The sequence below is a fragment of the Macrotis lagotis genome, chromosome X (genome assembly GCF_037893015.1).
Source record: "Macrotis lagotis isolate mMagLag1 chromosome X, bilby.v1.9.chrom.fasta, whole genome shotgun sequence".
Classification (NCBI taxonomy): domain Eukaryota; kingdom Metazoa; phylum Chordata; class Mammalia; order Peramelemorphia; family Peramelidae; genus Macrotis; species Macrotis lagotis.
In genome coordinates, this window is record NC_133666.1 from 652,112,800 (window position 1) to 652,130,572 (window position 17,773).

Consider the following 17,773-nt stretch of genomic DNA (forward strand, 5'->3'; position numbering starts at 1 on the left):
AAAAAGATTTATTTTTAAAGATGAGTAAATTTTATTTTTAACAATACTGATAAATTACAAAGTATACTTCCTAATACAGGCAACTAGATGGTGCAGTGGATAAAGTGATGAACCTGAAGTCAGCAAGAATCATCTTCCTGAATTCAAATCTGGCCTCAGACACTAGCTATGTGTGACCCTTGGCAAGCCACCCTTTTTGCCTAAGTTTCCTCAACAGTAGAATGAGCTGGAGAGGAAAATGGCTAACCACTCAGGTACTTTTGCCAAGAAAACCCCAAATGGGATAAACAACATACATTCTAAAAAAAATCATTAAGAAAAACCACACAGAGGTAATAACTCCTGGGTGTGGTACTTACTTTCAGAGAATTATTTCAGAGTTCATTGGGTTTTGTATATAAATCCTCATTTATAAAAGAAAAAGATACCACTAATTAATACATTATCATTTTCAGGTAGAAAGGCTATGTGATGTAATAGATCCCCATCCTGGGATTTGGAAGCCCTGGGTTCCTGCCACTGACTTGTGTTTTCTTGGGCAAGTCACCTTCCCTTTGTAGACCTGTAAAACTCATTTTTAAAATGAGGAGCCTTATCTCCACAGTTCTCTAAGGTCCATTCCAATTCTAACATACAGTGATCCCATGATATTTCTCAACCTAGGAAAGGAGGAAGTAAATGTCTTTCTATTTTATAAATGAGGGAGCAGAGGCATCTAAACCTGACTATTGAATGTTAGTGGTGAGGGTAATTCCTGGTCTAAGGAAAGCATTCTAGTCTCCAGCTTTAAGCAGCTTAGCATCTATCTATTAGGGGAGAAAGTGCAAGAGACAAAAACATGAGTGGGACAGTCATAATGGGACCCCAGTGGGAAGAGGGTTTGAGACTGTAGATGGTTTGAGGACAACTCATTTTTTTTTAGGTTTTTGCAAGGCAAACGGGGTTAAGTGGCTTGCCCAAGGCCACACAGCTAGGTGACAACTCATTTTTTGGCCATATTTCTTCAGCCAGTTGACCCAAGCATTCAGTATTGGTTGAGTCTCCCCTTTGACAATGAGCATGATTATCACCTTGGAAGGTGCAAAAAGCCTTGTCCTGAAAAGATGAAATAAAAACCTGAGAAATTTCAGGGCTATGGAGCCACCTGGTGGTAACAAGAGACAGGTATCAGAGTTAAATCTATTTATGGAAGGATCATAGGACTTGAAAATGGAAAGGCCTCATAAAGGACATTTAGGCCAAATCTCTTATTTTACAGATGAGGAAACTGAGGCTTAGAGATTCAGTGACAACTATATCCTACTAGAATTAGTCCTGACCTTCACCACCAAATCCTTCTTGTCTTCTGCCCTGATTTTGCTGAAATCCTCTCGTGTGGACCTCAGACCAGATTCACTTTGGAAACTACCACCCTGGAAGGTGCTGTCTTCATTGGGGAGAAACCACTCTGTCTAGCTCCTGAACCCACCATGCTTTTCTGCATACTACCTGTCATCAGCCCTTCCAAAGTATCCCCTCCCTCCTACCCTACAAGTATCCATCATCTACTTTGGAAACAGTAATAAAATCAAAACATCAATACTTCTGGAAAACAGTATTAACATTTTATAGCCCTATGACTTCTCATGCCATCCCTGGAACTTCCAGAAGCACTATACTCCTTTATATGTGATCTCCCTCCTATTAGAATGTAAACTTATTAAGGGCAAGAACTATCTTACTTTTGCCTTTGTATTCATTATAGAAAGCTCTTAATAAAATATTTTTTCATTCATTCATTCATTCATTCATTTCTCCTCTCCCCAATCACCATTTGAGAAAGTATCCACATCAGTGCCCTGCTCACTTCTTTCCTGGCTCAGCCCCCTAACTTTTCCATTCTTTTACTTCCTCTTTGTAAAATCTTTTCCCATTAGAATATTAGTTCTCAGAAGGCAGGGACTATCTTTATGCTTGTATTCCCATTTCTTAGTATAGTGCCTGAAATATAAGCACTAAGAATAAAATATATATATTTCCTCAGAGCTCTATGGCTTTCTTTTGAAAACCTTTTCTTAACCATTAATGTTACGGATCCACAAGTATTAAGTATCTACTATGTTATAGTTGCTAGAATCCATATAGACTTATCTCCTTTGACTTTTAGCCTGAGATGGGGATCTATGGGGTGTTCCAGGAAGTCTAGTATGTTTGGTGTGAGAGCTCACTGAACCCCCTTCAGGGCTCTTCATTTACCTTTGGGATCCCCCTTTCACCTGTCATCTGAGGCACAAAGAAGCTGTAGCATTTAGAGCAATCACAACCCAGTAAAACCATCTCAGCAGACAAGCTAAACCAGGTTGAGGTAAATAGATAGGCCTCAAAACCATCAGTAATTTAGGAAGATGACTACCCCAAGGATGCAGACCTCCCTCAGAAGAATAGGCAGATGTGAACAATTTGTTCCAACAGCCATGAAGTCAGTTGAAACAAGTGCTATGGACATCAAAGATGCCAAGGTCATCCACTGCATCCCAGACCATTGACAGTCTTCCTGAATTTCTGTCTTGCCATTGGACCTAGATGACTCGGAGAGAGAAGCTAAAGAGTTTGTGCAATTCTGCCTCTTTTAAATTCCATTCTTGTCAAAGTCAAGACTTCACCTTGTAAGGTCACTGATCCTTTTTGAAAATGGAGGGGGGGCAGAGCCAAGATGGCGACAAGAACAGGTGTGTCTTAGGCACTCTCTCATAAATCTTCAAAACTTAGGACTCTAACTGAATTTTTGAGAGATAGAACCCACAGAGGGACCCAGTGAGGCAGTTCTCCTACTCAAGGTAACCTGGAAAAGAGCAGAAAGGCTCTACTCCCTGGGGTTGGAGCAGCGGCCAGCCAGAGGGGTGCCCGCCAGAGCGAAAGAACTTCAGCCTCTCAGCCTCCAGGAGGCAGCCCCAGGGCACTGGAAGCCGTGGCTCACAGCAGTGGGGGAGTCTCCTGGGCTGCACCCTGGGGAGCACCAGGCACAAAGTGGGGGAACAGCGGGGGGGGGGACCTTTGCCAGAGCGAGCACATGGAGCCCAGCCCTCAGGGCACACAGAGAGCAGCTTGGCCAGCACAGCCCAGATCTAGAAACAGAAGTAGGCAGAGCCGGTAAGCAGGAGCCCCCAGGGCATGAGCCCATTGAACCTAGGGAGGGGAGTGAAGAGAGACTGCCGAGCTCTGCCCCGGAACAGGACTCTGGGGCTCTGACCACATTCAGATCCTGATTGCAGTCTAGAACCCCCATACAACAGCAGGCCCCCCCACCTTGGCCCCATGGCCGAGGTGGGGTGCTTATGGTCATTCACAGACCAGGAGGGAGAACAGAGCCTCACACACGGAGATCCTTGTGGGTGTGTCCCAAAAGCTCAGGAAGCACCCCCAAAACAGGCTTAGGCTGGGAAAATGAGCAAGCAGGAAAGAGGAACACCATTGAGAAATACATTATCTATGTTCCCAAGAAGGATCAAAACACTCAGTCTGAAGATGAAGAAGCACAAGCTCCTGCATCTAAAGACTCCAAGAAAAACAGAAATTGGACTCAGGCTATGACAGATCTCAAAAAAGACTTTGAAAATCAAATGAGGGAGTTAGAAGAAAAACTGGGAAAAGAAAGGAGAGAGATGCAGGAAAAACATGAAAATGAAGTCAGCAGCTTAGTCAAGGAAATCCAAAGAAATGCTGAAGAAAATAGCATGCTAAAAACCAGCTTAGGTCAAATGGATAAAACAGTTCAAAAAGTTATTGAGGAGAAGAATGCTTTAAAAAGCAAAATTGGCCGGATGGAAAAAGAGATAAGAAAACTCTGAGGAGAACAAATCCTTCAGACAAAGAATAGAACTCAGGGAGATTGATGAATTTACGAGATTTACAAAACCAAAAAAATGAAAAATTAGAAGAAAATGTGAAACATCTCATTGAAAAAACAACTGATATGTAAAACAGAATTAGGAAAGATAATTTAAAAATTATTAGAATACCTGAAAGTCATGATAGGAAAAGAGCCTTGACATCATTTTCAAAGAACTACTACAGGAAAATTGCCCTGATATTCTAGAAGCAGAGCACAAAATAGAAATGGAGAGAATCCACCAATCCCCCCAAGAAAGAGATCCCAAAAAACAAACCCCTAGGAATATTATAGCCAAGTTCCAGAACTCCCAAGTCAAAGAGAAAATATTACAAGCAGCCAGAAGGACACAATTCAAATATCATGGAGCTGTAGTCAGGATCTCACAGGACTTAGCAGCAACTACATTTAAAAGCTCTTAGGGTTTGGAATATAATATACCGGAAGGCAAAAGAGCTTAGAATACAACCGAGAATCAACTACCCAGCAAAACTGAATGTCCTCTTCCAGGGAAAAAGATGGACTTTCAATGAACCAGGGGAATTTCAAATGTTCCTATTGGAATGGCCAGAGCTGAACAGAAGGTTTGATCTTAGGTGACTTAGGTGAAGCATAGAGATTGAAGGAGGGGGGAAAATATGAGGGACTTGATGATGATGAACTGAATGTATTCCTGCATAGAAAAATGACACTGATAATACTTATATGAACCTTCGCAGTTAATAGAGCAGGTAGAAGGAGCTTTTATAGTTGAAGCACAGGAGAAAGCTGAATTTGAAGATAAAATATGGTGTAAAAATGGAGTCAATAGAAAAAAAGGGAAATGTAATGGGAGAAAGAAAAAGGAGAGGTGGAATAGGCCAAGATATTTCAGATAATAAGATTTTTCTTTATTCCAATGAGTTATTGCAATGATATGGAAGGGGGGAAGGCAAGGGGGAATGAGGGAATCTTCGCTCTCATCAGAGGTGGCTAGGAGAGGAAACAGCATATATACTCAATGGGGTATAGGCATCTGTAGTAAGAAGGAGAAGGGGGGACAGGAGGAAGGGGGGAATGTGAGTGATGGAGAAGAGGATGGACCATGGGGGGAGAGTGGTCAGATATAACACATTTTCCTTTTTACTTCTTGCAAGGGGCTGGGATTGGATTGCCTGTCTGGGACCATAGGGCCAGGTGGATGCTGGGCCTAAGGGGTGGTATGGGGGCTCAGGGTCTCTTGGCCCCAGGACCAGGGATCTGTCTGCTGTGTCACTTAGCTACCCTACAGCAGAGTCAGAGTGAAAGGAGAGAGAAAATATAGTACATGATAGTGGAGAAATACGAAAGGAGGGAGTTGCGATCAGCAATGGCAACATTGGAAAAATATGGAAGTAACTTTTGCGATCGACTTACCATAAAGAATGTGATCCACCCGCGACAGAGTTGTTGGTGTTGGAACAAAGACTCAACCACATTTTTTATTATTATTATTTTGGGGGGGTGCAGGGCAAATGGGGCTAGGTGGCCTGCCTGGGGCCGCGTAGCAGGGTGATCCTTGGGTGTCTGAGGCCGGATTTGGACCTGGGTGTTCCTGACTCAAGGGCCAATGCTCTGTCTGCCACTCAGCCACGCCTACTATTATTACTATTTTATTTTATTTTGGGTCTTTCTTATTTTGGTTTTTGCAGGGCAATGGGGTTGGGGTGACTTGTATGTCACACGGCTGGGTGATTGTTGGGTCTATGGGGCTGGATGTGGGCTCGGGTGCTCATGGCTCCAGGGCTGGTGCTTCGTCCATTGCACCACCTGGCCAGACCTACAATTATTACTATTATTTTTTTAATTTTAATTTTTTTCTCTCCCCTTTACTTTATCGCTCAAGTGAGTCTATATTTTTTTTGGGGGGGGAGTATTTTGTTTACTCTTAAACAAGAATATTTTATTAATGTATAATAAAACATTATTTGTACAAAATGAGAATAAATATTAAATATAAAAAAAAGAAAATGGAGGACAAACCATTCCCTAATTGATGATGGTCAAAGGATAATGAGCAGACAATTTTCAGAGGAAAAAAAAAATGCAACAGATCATTTCTTTTTACAAATCATTGATGTAAACAAATGCAAATTAAAATAACTCGGGGGTACCTATAAGATTGACTAAAATGACAAAAAAAAGGGAAAGAAATAATATTGGAGAGGATGTGGGAATGTGAACTGATCCAACCATTCCTGAGAGCAATTTGGAATTTTGCCCAAAGGCAAGAGAACTGTGCATACAGTTCTATTTGATCCAGGATTACCACAATTAGATCTATATCCCAAAATGACCATCAAAAAGAGGAAAAGACCCACATGAACAAAAATATTTATAGCAGCTCTTTTTGTAGTGGCAAAGAATTGGAAATTGAGCGGTTGCCCATCAAGTGGAGAATGGCTGAACAAGTTAGTGTATATGAGTGTTTTGGAGTATTAATGTTTTGTAAAATATCATGAATGGCTGGACTTTAGAAGAACTGAATTGATGCTGAGTCAGGTGAGTAGAACTAGGAGAACGTTGTATGTATTTTTTTTATTTCATTTAGTTTTCTAACTACATGCAAAGATAACTTTTCAATAATCATTTTTGTAAGGTTTTGGATTTTCACATTTTTCTCCCTCCCTCCCTTGAGAGGGAGCAATCTAATAGGTTAAACACACACACATATATATATATAACTATCTTAAATATATTTCCACTTTAACCATGCTGTGAAAGAAGAATCTGAATAAAAAAAAGAAAAAAACATAAAACAAATTTTAATAGTAAGCTTTGTCTGCATTCAGATTCCATAGTTTTTTCTCTGGATATGGATAGTATTTTCCATCATAAATCCTTCAGAATTGTCTCTGATTATTGTACTGCTGAGATGAGCAATTGATCAATACACTATGTTACTGTTAAAGTGGAACATTGTACACATTACAAGTAACGCTGTTGAGATGATAAAGTATGGTGGACTGCAGTTCCTCTCAGCAGTTTAGTGATCGAGGACAATCCTGAGAGACCTGTTATGGAAAATGCCATCCACATCCAGAGGGGAAAAACTATGGAATCTGAAAGCAAAGCAAAGCAAATTATATTCTCTTTTTTAAATTTCTTCTTTGTTTTTTCCTTTCTCATGGTTTTTTCCTCCTTATTCTAATTCTTTTACAACAAGATTAATATGGAAATATGTTCAACAACATTTGTAGATGGACAACCTTTATCAGATTGTTCACTGCCATGGGGAAGGGAAAGGGAAAGGAGGGTGGTAGAAAAATGTGGAACTCAAAAGCTTGCAAAAAGATAAATGTAGGAAACTTTCTTTGCATGTAACTGAAAAATAAAATGAAATAATGAAAATGGAGGACAAACAAAAGCAACCACAACAAAAAGCCGGGGGAGGGGCTGAGCAAGGATTATTATCCCAATTCCACAAAAGAGGAAGCTAAAATTTAGAGAGGAGTTATCAAAAGCAGGACCAAGGTTGAAAGTTAGACCCTCACCTCCCAAGCCAGTGTCTTTCCAAATGAGCCTATACTCTTCTCTTCAAGCTAGGAGAACCTATAGTTTGGTTTGCTAGGGAGGATAGAGCTCCTAGAGCTGTCTCAACAGGATTCCTCCTCTGAGTGGGGATAGGGAGCCAGGATAAAGCCTGGAAACAGGTGGGAGAATTTAGGACCAATTTTAGGACCTTAACTCCAGCTATTTGGGAAAAGCCTGGTCAGGGTAGCTATTGAACTCATTACTCCAGACTAACTCTAACCATGAAGAACAAGAGAGAGAACCAACAACCCTGGTTCAAATCTAGCAAAACTTGGGATTGGATAAGGCAAGTGACCCAAATTCCATTCTCAAAGGTTCCACCATTGCTGTGCTCTGCCAATCACAAATGATTGCTCCTGACTCTCAAAGCAAAAAAAGCTGACCTGCCCCTTCCTCCCAGGAATATGGTAATGGGACATGGTGGAAAGAGCCCTTAATTCGGAGTTGGAGAATATGGGTGGGCATCTGAGATAAGCTACTTTATAACCTGTGTGATTGTGGCAAAGTCACATCCCTCTCTAAGTCTCTTTCCTCAACTTAAAATGTGCTCTAAGGTTCCCTTCTGTTTTAAAATCCATGATTCCATGAGGTGATCTGGGAAATATTGTGGTATGGCATGATAGAAAAGACCTCAGTCGGGCAATCAAAAAGTCTAGAATGTTGGAGTTAGAAGACTGCTTAAAGGCAAGTTGAGACTCAGAAAAGTAACTCATCCAAGGGGACATCTCCTGACTTCTAGGCCAGGATTCTTTCTGCTCTTGTTATCCACACCAAACCAAGATCTCCTTTGTGACTTCTGACAAGTCACTTTGCCTTGCCTAGCTCTAAATTTCCCAATCTAGAAGGCGGAGAACTCCTGCCTAACCATCCTACTGGTCTGGGTTGTCCTAAGGAGTCAATACATCCTTTTAACATGACATGGTCTCATTGAGGAATTTTTTTAATGGCAGTTCTTATGGCCTCACTCTCTTGGAGGTGGAGGGGGCAGTTGGTGACCAGAGACTTGGTACTAGGAATTCAGATCTAATTTAGCTAGGAAATTGAGGAGGGAAGTAACCCATTAATCACTGTCCTCAGTCTTCTCCTCTGAGTCAGAGATAAGATGGGTGTGTTAGGAGCAAAAATAAACAGGGAAGATTGGGGTTAAGGATCCAGCTTCCCGGGGAAGAGCCCCAGCCCCCTCAGCCTGCTCTACTGGGATGTGCCCAGGGCCTCTGCCTATTCTTCATTACCCTTTGGGTCTCCACTTCTGACCTTCACCTTCTGTCTGGCTTCCTGTTTAGCCCTTACTGGAACTGAAAAGGACTCAGGGAGGACTAAGGGAAGAGAAGAGTGGGATGGCTTGAGGGGGATGCAGGAAAATGGAAAGCCCAAACCTCAAGAGAGGACAAGCAGAGGAAGGGAGTTAGGAAAGTTGCCCATCCCCAGCAATACTGATAGATCCTCTGAGAATTACCATAGAGAATTCCAGAGCTGTAAGGAAGGAGCCTTCAGGAGCACAAGGGCAAAGCTGGAAGACACAGGCCAGGGAAGTAGACAGGAAGAGGACTGGGGAGTTAAAGACCTGAGTCTGAAGCTCAACTACCATCTCCTTGAAGGAGTCTGAGTCCATCCATTCACAGAAACTCAGAATTCAAAGGGACCTCAGAACCAACAAATGTCCTGCTTCATTCCAAAAATCATACTGGTGATATGAACAAAAAACCTGAACAGTCTTTGCCTTCCAAGTTTACATTCTCTAGAAACAGACATAATAGTGGCTATAAAGCAAATCGCAAACATCATTGCATCTGATCCTCAGGACAACTCCCCATTTTACAGAAAAGAAAACTGAGACAAACAGAGGCAAAGCCTCCAGCCTATCTATGTCATTCCTGAAGTGTGGTACCCACAACTGAAAGCAATGTCTTCAAAGGCAGTTAGGTAGTGCAGTAGATAGAGGGCTGAGTATGAAGTCAGAAAGACCTGAGTTCAAATCCAGATTAGACATTTACATGTCTGTGTGTGACCCTAGGCAAATCATTTAATCCCAGTTTACCTCAATTTTCTCATTTGTAAAAATGGAGCTCATAACAACTCACATTTCCCAAGGTTGTTTTGAGGTATCACAGATGAGATACCATTTGTAAAAAGCTCTTGGCACTTGACATGTATGTATTTTCTCTCTCTCTCTCTCTGTGTGTGTGTGTGTGTGTGTGGATAGACAGATAGATAGATAGATATAGATATTTACATGTGTATTTCTTCCTTTCCCCTTTGTCATCTAAGAAGGGCAAAGGCCAGTAGGACTGTCATCTCCTTTACTTTGGACACCCTGCCTCTCTGGTTGTACCTAAGGTGATAATCATTTTAGGGGCTACCATTTTACCTGATCTTTGGTTTCCTCATCTGCGAAATGAGTTAGACAACCTCTAAGGTCTAGATGTCAAATGTCAGAGTTGAGAAGGACTTTAGATAGGACACAGTGTGTCAGAGCCAGGAGTAGCTTTAGAGACAGGTAAGTCCAACTCCCTCCTTTTACAGATGGGGAAGCTGAGACCCAGAAAAAGGCAGAGGCTCAAACAGAGACTCGCCCAAAGGCACCCAGCTGAACCAGAACCTTTGACTTTCAGGTCCTGTGTTTGCCCCTGGGACTTGTATGGATATTTGTTGAGCTTGTCCACACAAGACCCGGCCTTACCCTTGTGATGACTAGAGGATAGGAGATAGGAGAATGAGAAGATAGAGTTCTTGAGGTTGGTGAAGAATGCCAGATAAGGATGAATCAGGGAAGAGGGAGCAGAGTTTTGTCTGAAGTTCCTATGGGCAGGAAGAAGCAATTTCTGGAATCTGGGTTAGAAATTGAGAAGGGGGAGGCTAGATCTAAAATCACCTCTAGACTCCTAGGAGACAAATGGGGAATTCCAGATAGCAGGCTGAAAAGCCTTGACATGGACAGATTATCAGTAAGCCTGGGCCTTATCATATTTTCTAAACCTGACTTCCCACACAGTCCTTGAAGCTTTCCAGTAAGTGGAAGAGAAGCTTCCAGGTCTTTCTTTTCTGGGTCTGTGTGTCCTCCTCACAACAAGGGAGTCCTAATGTCTCCTTCCTCCCAAGAAGCAGCCAATCCCTGACTGGTCTCTGGATTCCAAGGAGAGTTGTACCCAGGCCTGAGGTTTCTCCCACAGCCCTTTGGGGATGGCAGGCTCCTAGCAATTTGATTTTGAAGGGGCAGCCACAATGGGAGGGACACAGAGAGGAAAAAGTCACCCCACCTTTGGCAGATACCCCAAAACTGGGTCACCCCTCCACCATAGGATCAAATGGACTAATAAAGGTCAAGGGCTTTATATTACAGTCTCATTTAACAGAGGAAGAAACTGGGACTCCTGAAAATGAAGCAACTTGGAGGGTCCACAGGTAGTAAGCATTCAAATAGAATATGAATCCATAGATTATAGAACCAAAGCTGTTCCATGATGAAAGGAAGGACATGGAGGATCTTATTAGGAAGACATAACCTGAGATCGTCTTACCTAGCCTGTGGCAGAGTCCTGACTCTGGTATCAGCCCTGCATTGGCACCACGTGGATGGCAATGGAGAGTACTTCACTACCTCCACTCCCCACCAAGAGGGAGTTGAGAAGACTTCTCTTTGGAGCAAGCTGTATCTTCTTGACCTGGTAATTCCAAAAACCCAGGCTTTCTCCTATGCTTCAGGAGTCAATCATATCCAATTCCAAACCCCCCCACTTCAATCCTCAGATGGGGGATGTCCATTCTAGGACAGGAGACCTCTCTTAATTCTTTCCCCAACTTGGCACTGCTTCAGCTTCCCCTGACCCATCAGTTTTCCCCAGGATATGGGAAAGTTCCATCTTGAGCAGAGAGAAATCCCCACCACTGGAAATCCTCCAGGGTCTAATGAAGGAGGGGGCGGGGTCAGGCTGACTACTTAAGAGGGGTCTTCAGAAGGGCCTCAGAAAGAGAAAGGAAAGAGGAGTCTCAGTTGCTGTGAGGTGGCTGCATCAGAGGGACAGAGAGCTATGAATGAAGCAGCCCTCCCTCTTTTCCTCACCCATCGAAGCCGCCTCTACCTCCTCCTCTTCTTCCTCTTCCAAGGCCAGAATAGTTGGGGTAAGTTCCCCTGCCTCCTCACCTGTCAAATAGGATTTCCTGGTAAAATTGTGGGTGATGGTGTACTGCCTTTATCTCTGATTGGCCTTATGACCTTAAGCAAGTCACCATGGAGTAGTGGAAAGGAGCAAGGAAGGAGACCTGGGTTCAAATTCCAGCTATACTTACTGACCTTGGGCCAGATACTTAACCTCTACCATACTTGGTTCCTTCATCCATAAAATAAGAGGGTTGGACCAGAGTGATCTCAGAGGCCTCAGCGAGTTAGTCTATGATCCTAAATTACCCCCCTACCCCTGGGGCCTAGATTTCTCCAGTTGAAAAGTGAGGGCTTAGATATCTTGATTGGTATTGAGTGGAAACTTTATCTAGCTGGCCCCAGACCAGAGCCTCCCTTCTAACCATCCATTCATACCCATCTTCCATTTGCTTTGCTGCCTCAAGAAGCTCCCCATACTCCCACACCCCTCTGAGTCTCAATATTTTCTACCTTATTCAAATTTAAAGTCTCAGAAGCAAGGAACCCTCTTACTGTTTGTAACTCCAGCACATAGAACATTTTTATTTGCTCATCCATTTCTCTCCAAGGTCTCTCCCAGTTCATACATTCCATCCTCTATATTCTAAGGTTCCCTCCCTGTTCTTATAGACTGTGTTCCCAGCCAGCCCCGTTCTGTCTTCATTTTTCCAACATTCTTTCTAGCTCTGACATTCCATGTTCTAAAGTCCCTGTAAGGCCATTCCTTGACTTCAGTGGCTGGAGACCCTGGCATTGCAGAGTTAGGACACAGTTCTGGATCTCTAGTCCCACCAAATGATGGAAGGAGAAGGAGTAACAGGGATGGGAAAGCAGCCAAGCTTCTGGGGCATCTCAGAGCATTTAACAATCCAACCACAGAATCACAAATTTAGAGGTGATAATAGTAACATGGGGGGTGATGATCAACCTTGATGGACTTGCTCATTCCAACAGTGCAACAATCAGGCACAATTTTGGGGCTGTCTGCGATGAAGAATACCCTCTGTATCCAGAGAAAGAATTGTGGAGTTCGAACAAAGACTATTAATTTTAATTAAAAAAAAAACATTATCTTATGTAATTTTGCTCTCTCTTATACTTTATTTTTTCTTCCTTAAGGATATGATTTCACTCTCATCACATTCAACTTTGATAAGTGTATACCATGGAAACAATGTAAAAACTAACAGAATGTCTTCTGGGGGTGGGGGAAGGGAAGTGAGATTAGGGGGAAAATTATAAAATTCAAAATAAATAAAATCTTTCCAAAAATATTTAGAGGTGAATGGGAACTCAAGGTTGTTTCATCCAAATCCCTAATTTTACACAGAGGAGAAAACCTAAGATTTAGTGAGAAGTGATTTTTGCAAGGTCCCATGGCTAGGAAGCATTCACCACACCTTGGGGTCCCTGGGGTGTGTGTGTTTGTGTTGAATGGTGAAAGCAATTTGACTTTGGGGGATCTTAGGGTTGAATTCTGCCTCTTGAACTGAAAACCACTTTAGTTTCCACATCTGAAAAATGAGGTGGTTGAACTAGAATGTTTCCAGTCTCTTTGGCTCTAAATCCAATTTATGATCTTATGATGTTTAAGACCTTAGCCCAGAGATAGCTAAGAGGATCTTTCAGCCTTGAAAGGTGATCTGATTGAAACCCTTGCCCCTGGCCAAGAGAGCTCCCTTCCCTACAATCACTCCAACCCAGAGGCACTTTTTTTCTCCATGTTCTCCTTAGGGGCATTTGGGAAAGGAGAGAACCCTTTACAAGTGGAGCCGAAGTGGCCAGTTGTCCAAATTGGGGATTCCATTGAGCTCAGGTGCTCTCTGATCTGCCCTCAGAAGGAAGCCACAGTGCAATGGAGGGGGCTGGACACCAGCCTAGGTCATGTCCACTCCGTGCCAGGCCTCAGCATTCTGACTATCCCTGAGGCCACAGTCCCTATGGCCGGGAGCAAGCTATGTACCAGTACCTGCCAAGGCAAAACCTACCAGAACACTGTCAAGTTGCAGGTCTATGGTAAGTCACATCCTGGCAAGAAACCTGGGAAGGCAAGAGGGTCTCTGTCAGTCTCTCCCATCAGCCAGCAGAGTCCCTGCTCTGCCTCAGTTCCCCAGTGTTGACCCTGGGCCAAAATCCCTTCTTCTTTGGGCCTTAGCTTTCCCTTCTATAAAATGGGTAAGGTAATCCATCCTCTGACCTAATAAAGTTATTGGGAGGATTAGATAAAGAGAAAATCCTGAAAGAACCTAAGAGATAATTAATTATTGCTAATGACTCAGTCCATTGTAGATAGACAGAAGACTTGGCTCCAATCCCATCTTACTGTGCTAAGGCAGGGCTTAGGGCAGGTTTCTTCCCTTTGATGTACCTCAGTTTCCATATCTGAAAAATGAGAAGCTTAAGGCTAGTTGATTTATTATGGCCCTTCCAGGTCTGACAGCCCATGTTTTATGAGGCAGGCTGTTGATGTTTGTCCTTTGGTCTTAAAGAAAACCACGACATCAGGAAGGTGATGACATGACTTTCAAGTGAACTGAATTTAAGTGAGGGTAGAGGGGAGGGGGCTGTGCTGAGTTACCAGTCTCATTTCTCCTCTGGAGCCAACGGGGTCCAGTGGTCAGATAGAGATCAGGACAATTGGAAATGGCCCCAGATACAGTGGGAGACCTCTTGGTATTTTTAAGCTAAGGTCTTTAACAGGTCTCAGTTTGACGGAGGCAAGGCCCATTCAGTCATTAAGGCTAGGTAAGAAATAAAGAATGATCTTTTGGGCAAAGGCTGAGAGAAAAGAAGCCAAGAGAAACAGGCAGAAAAACAGAGATTAAAAAGAATGGCAAGGGGCAGCTAGGTGGTGCTATAGTGCATTATGGCCCTAGACTCAGGAGGATCCAAGTTCAAATGTGACCTCAGACACTTACTAGCTATGACCCTGGGCAAGACAAATAACCTCAATTGCTCCTCCTTCCCACCAAAAACAAGAGTGGCAAGAGAGAGATAGACATAAACAGCTGGGAGCCAGTTCCATCCCTCATCAACCTCCCCTCTGGCTCTTTCAGCCTTTCCTGACAAGCTTCAAGCATCCCTAAAAATCCAGGATCCTGGGCAAGATGCCATCCTGAACTGCTCAGTCCAAGAAGTCTATCCTACTGAGAGCCTGACATTCACCTGGTACCTGGGAGATGAGAAGTTAGAGGGACTGAACTTGAAAGAGGAAGAGGAGAAGGAACATGAAGCAGAAACCAGGGAGGAGTTGGGCCTGTTCTGGGTCTCTAAGAGTTGGGTCCTGCCAGCAGAGCTGGTGGCACAGGGAGCTGAGCTCCGCTGCCTGGTAGAGATGAAGCTGGAGCAACAGATTTTCAACCATAGCCGGGCTGTAACTGGTGAGTCCTCCACTCCACTCCCAACCAGCCCAAGTCATACTCGCCCACCTCCTCCAAAGGGCCCACCTAGAATAATTTGCCTTCTTCCCTAAAGACCCAGCCTCCCCCCCCCCCCCAATTCTGGACGCTCTTTAGTTTCCACTTAGAACAATATTTGACCTGCTCTGAGACTCTTAGGAACAATATCTCCTTCCTTCCTCTGGAAATGGACCACTTCCTTCCCTCAAGGAGACCCATGCCATATTTCTTCTGGTGGGGGGATGGGAAGGACATAGCCTCTCATTAGGAGTTGGGGGAGGATTGTCTGAAGAGAAGCCATCCCCCTCCTTTTTCCCAGTCATTTCCAGGATGACATCTCCAGAACCAAGCACCACAATGCCAACAAAGACCACTGTGGGACTGGTACTGCCCTCCTCCGAAGCCTCAACTATAAAGGGTTACATTTCCAGCCTCCCCAACATCACAGTTTCCTCCCCAACTTTGGGCTCTGGGTCTTCACCACCCTCCTCCTCAACATCCAGATCTTTCTATTGTTTCCCCCATATATTCCTGTCCCAGGAGACAGGGGTTCATGGGGGGCCCCTCAAGCTGATATGTCAGGCAATCTGTGAACCTGAAGCAACTTTGACCTGGATTCAAACTCCAAATGTGACCTGGATTCAGGTTCCAGGCAGGCTGCAGGACTACCAGAGACAGGAGGCTGGGGTCCAAGCCACCCTGATCCTGCTGCACCCAGGGCCCTTGACCTGGGGGCTGTATCAGTGCCAAGTCAAACCCGGGGACCAGAAGGCTAGTTACTACCTGGAAGATGTCCGTGAGTCCCTCAGGGCTAGTAAGGCAGGGTGCAGGGTGGTCTGGGGGAGTGGGGGAGATAGTGATGGGGAAAGCTGAGGGGCAATTCACTCACAGCACCCCGTCTGCTTTCCCAGGGACTGCTCCGGACTACTCAGCAGTTCTATGGACAGGTGGCTGCACACTAGGATTGATCCTGATGGTCTTTGTATCTTACCGGCTGCGGAGATGGTTTAGGGCTGAGGATTTTGCTGTCCCCAAAGCCATGCCCAGCCATGAAACCGGACTGCCATAGTCCTGGCTGAAGATGAGGCTTTCACTCTTGCTGGCATCAAGGATGGAGAGTAGGATCCCTGGTCCCTGTGCAGGCCAGTGTAAGAGGGGGAAGGGGAGGAACCTGAGGAACCTGGACACTGGCTTCCTGGAAGGGGAGCAGTCCTCACCACTTGGGACAGGCAGTGGGCAGGTCTCTTCTCCGCTGAGTCACATCAAGCTCACTCTCACCAACTAACTCTTCTCTTGGGGTGGGGATGGAGAGAGGGAAGGCTATCCTGGTCACCCAACGGCTCTGACAAATAAAGAGCTCATCTGGCTATGGACTGCTGCTTCTGATAACTGAGAGTCTGTCCAAACTGGGAGGGGCCTTAGAAAAAAGAACATCCCCAGTGACTGGGACCTTAGGGATCACTCATTTCCACATTTAATACAGAATAGGGGCTGGGTTCGAGCCCTGTTTCTGTTGCTTATTAGCTGTATGATATGGGTGGTGCAGATGATGAAGCACCAGGCCCAGCCAGAGTCAGGAAGACCCAAGTTCAAATCCGACTTCAGACATTTCTAAACTATGTGACCTTGGGCAAGTCACTTAACCTCCATCTCTCTCAGCTTCCTCAACTGTAAAATAGGAATAATGGTAGCATCTACTTAGAAGTGTTAGGCATTTAATAAATTCTTCCTTCCTTCATAGGCCTCAGTTTTTCTCCTCTGTAAAATGAGAGGATTAGACTAGATGGCCTCTGATGGAGCATCCCACAGCCCCCTAAAGGACATCAATAGGCTTGTGCTGAGTACTCCCTTCATACCTTGCCCCATTCTAGGGGCTAGAGTGCAAAACAAGCTCCTCCCAGGATCTGCCTGTAAGGAGCCCACAATCCAGTGTTGGGGATAAGGGGCTCAGAAGCACACGTGTATGCAAACAAAACCTATCCAGCTTCCATATAAACTAGGGGTGAGGTAGGGGAGAGGGGACTAACCACACTAGCATTGGGCCTCAGAAGGATTTAGAGGAAGCTGGGCAAGGATGAGGGCAATAGCTTTCTGTTTGGTTTCCCTTCCTCAAATCTCTCCCTATTTTGACCCATCCTCCATACGGGTACTAAAGTGATTTCCCAGCATTCAAGGAGAGCCCCTGAAATTCCTGAAGAAGTTCCCCAAGTCTGTTCTTGGGAAAGGGGGTCTGGGCAGCTGAGGGGATGATACCTGGAGCAGGGAAAGACTGGAGGGAGAGAGATCAATAAGTGATTGAAAAGGTCTAGGTGAGAAGTCCTTAGGGTCTCAGTCTGGGTCATGACCCTGTGAAGGAGGTAAAAATGTACATCCGACCACTTACTGGATGTGGGGGGTTAAGGACAACACTAAGGGAGGCAGCTAGGTGGCATAGTGGATAGAGCACTGACCCTGGAACCAAGAGGATCTGAGTTCAAATCCAGAGACTTAATAATTACCTAGCTGTGTGGCCTTGGGTAAGCCACTTAACCCCTACTGCCTTTGCAAAAACCAAAAAGAAAAGAAAAAGAAAAAAAGTACAACTCTAAGATCTCAAACACAGTTAACAGAGTGGAAAGTGATACCTCTGATGGGAAACTGAGAAGTTAGAAAAAGGGGAAGGGTTTGGACGAAGAGAGTTTGAGATTCCCAAGGGCCACAAGTGGAGAAGTCTAGTCTATGAAAGATGGTGGGGAGATCATGAGATTAGAGGCCCGAGGGACATGATGGGATGAGGGGATTGTGCTGGGAGGAGGAAATAAAAGAGGAGGGTAGCCT

The 17,773-nt window shown here is 44.4% G+C and overlaps 1 protein-coding gene across 1 annotated transcript; it reads left to right on the forward strand.

Annotated features, from left to right (window-relative positions):
* The first annotated feature begins 11,405 nt into the window (after positions 1 to 11,405).
* MADCAM1 (mucosal vascular addressin cell adhesion molecule 1) lies at positions 11,406 to 16,318 on the forward strand. Its single transcript, XM_074200391.1, has 5 exons — positions 11,406 to 11,539; positions 13,293 to 13,574; positions 14,615 to 14,938; positions 15,276 to 15,752; positions 15,868 to 16,318. The coding sequence occupies exons 1-5, from the start codon at positions 11,449 to 11,451 to the stop codon at positions 16,023 to 16,025; spliced, it is 1,332 nt and encodes a 443-aa protein (XP_074056492.1). The 5' UTR covers positions 11,406 to 11,448; the 3' UTR covers positions 16,026 to 16,318.
* Positions 16,319 to 17,773: the final 1,455 nt, after the last annotated feature.

Coding starts and splice junctions, on each gene's coding strand:
- MADCAM1 (XM_074200391.1), top strand. CDS start 11,449: ATGAATGAAGCAGCCCTCCCTCTTTTCCTCACCCATCGAAGCCGCCTC. Junction 11,540..13,292: donor CCAAGGCCAGAATAGTTGGG/GTAAGTTCCCCT, acceptor TGTTCTCCTTAG/GGGCATTTGGGAAAGGAGAG. Junction 14,939..15,275: donor CCATAGCCGGGCTGTAACTG/GTGAGTCCTCCA, acceptor CCTTTTTCCCAG/TCATTTCCAGGATGACATCT.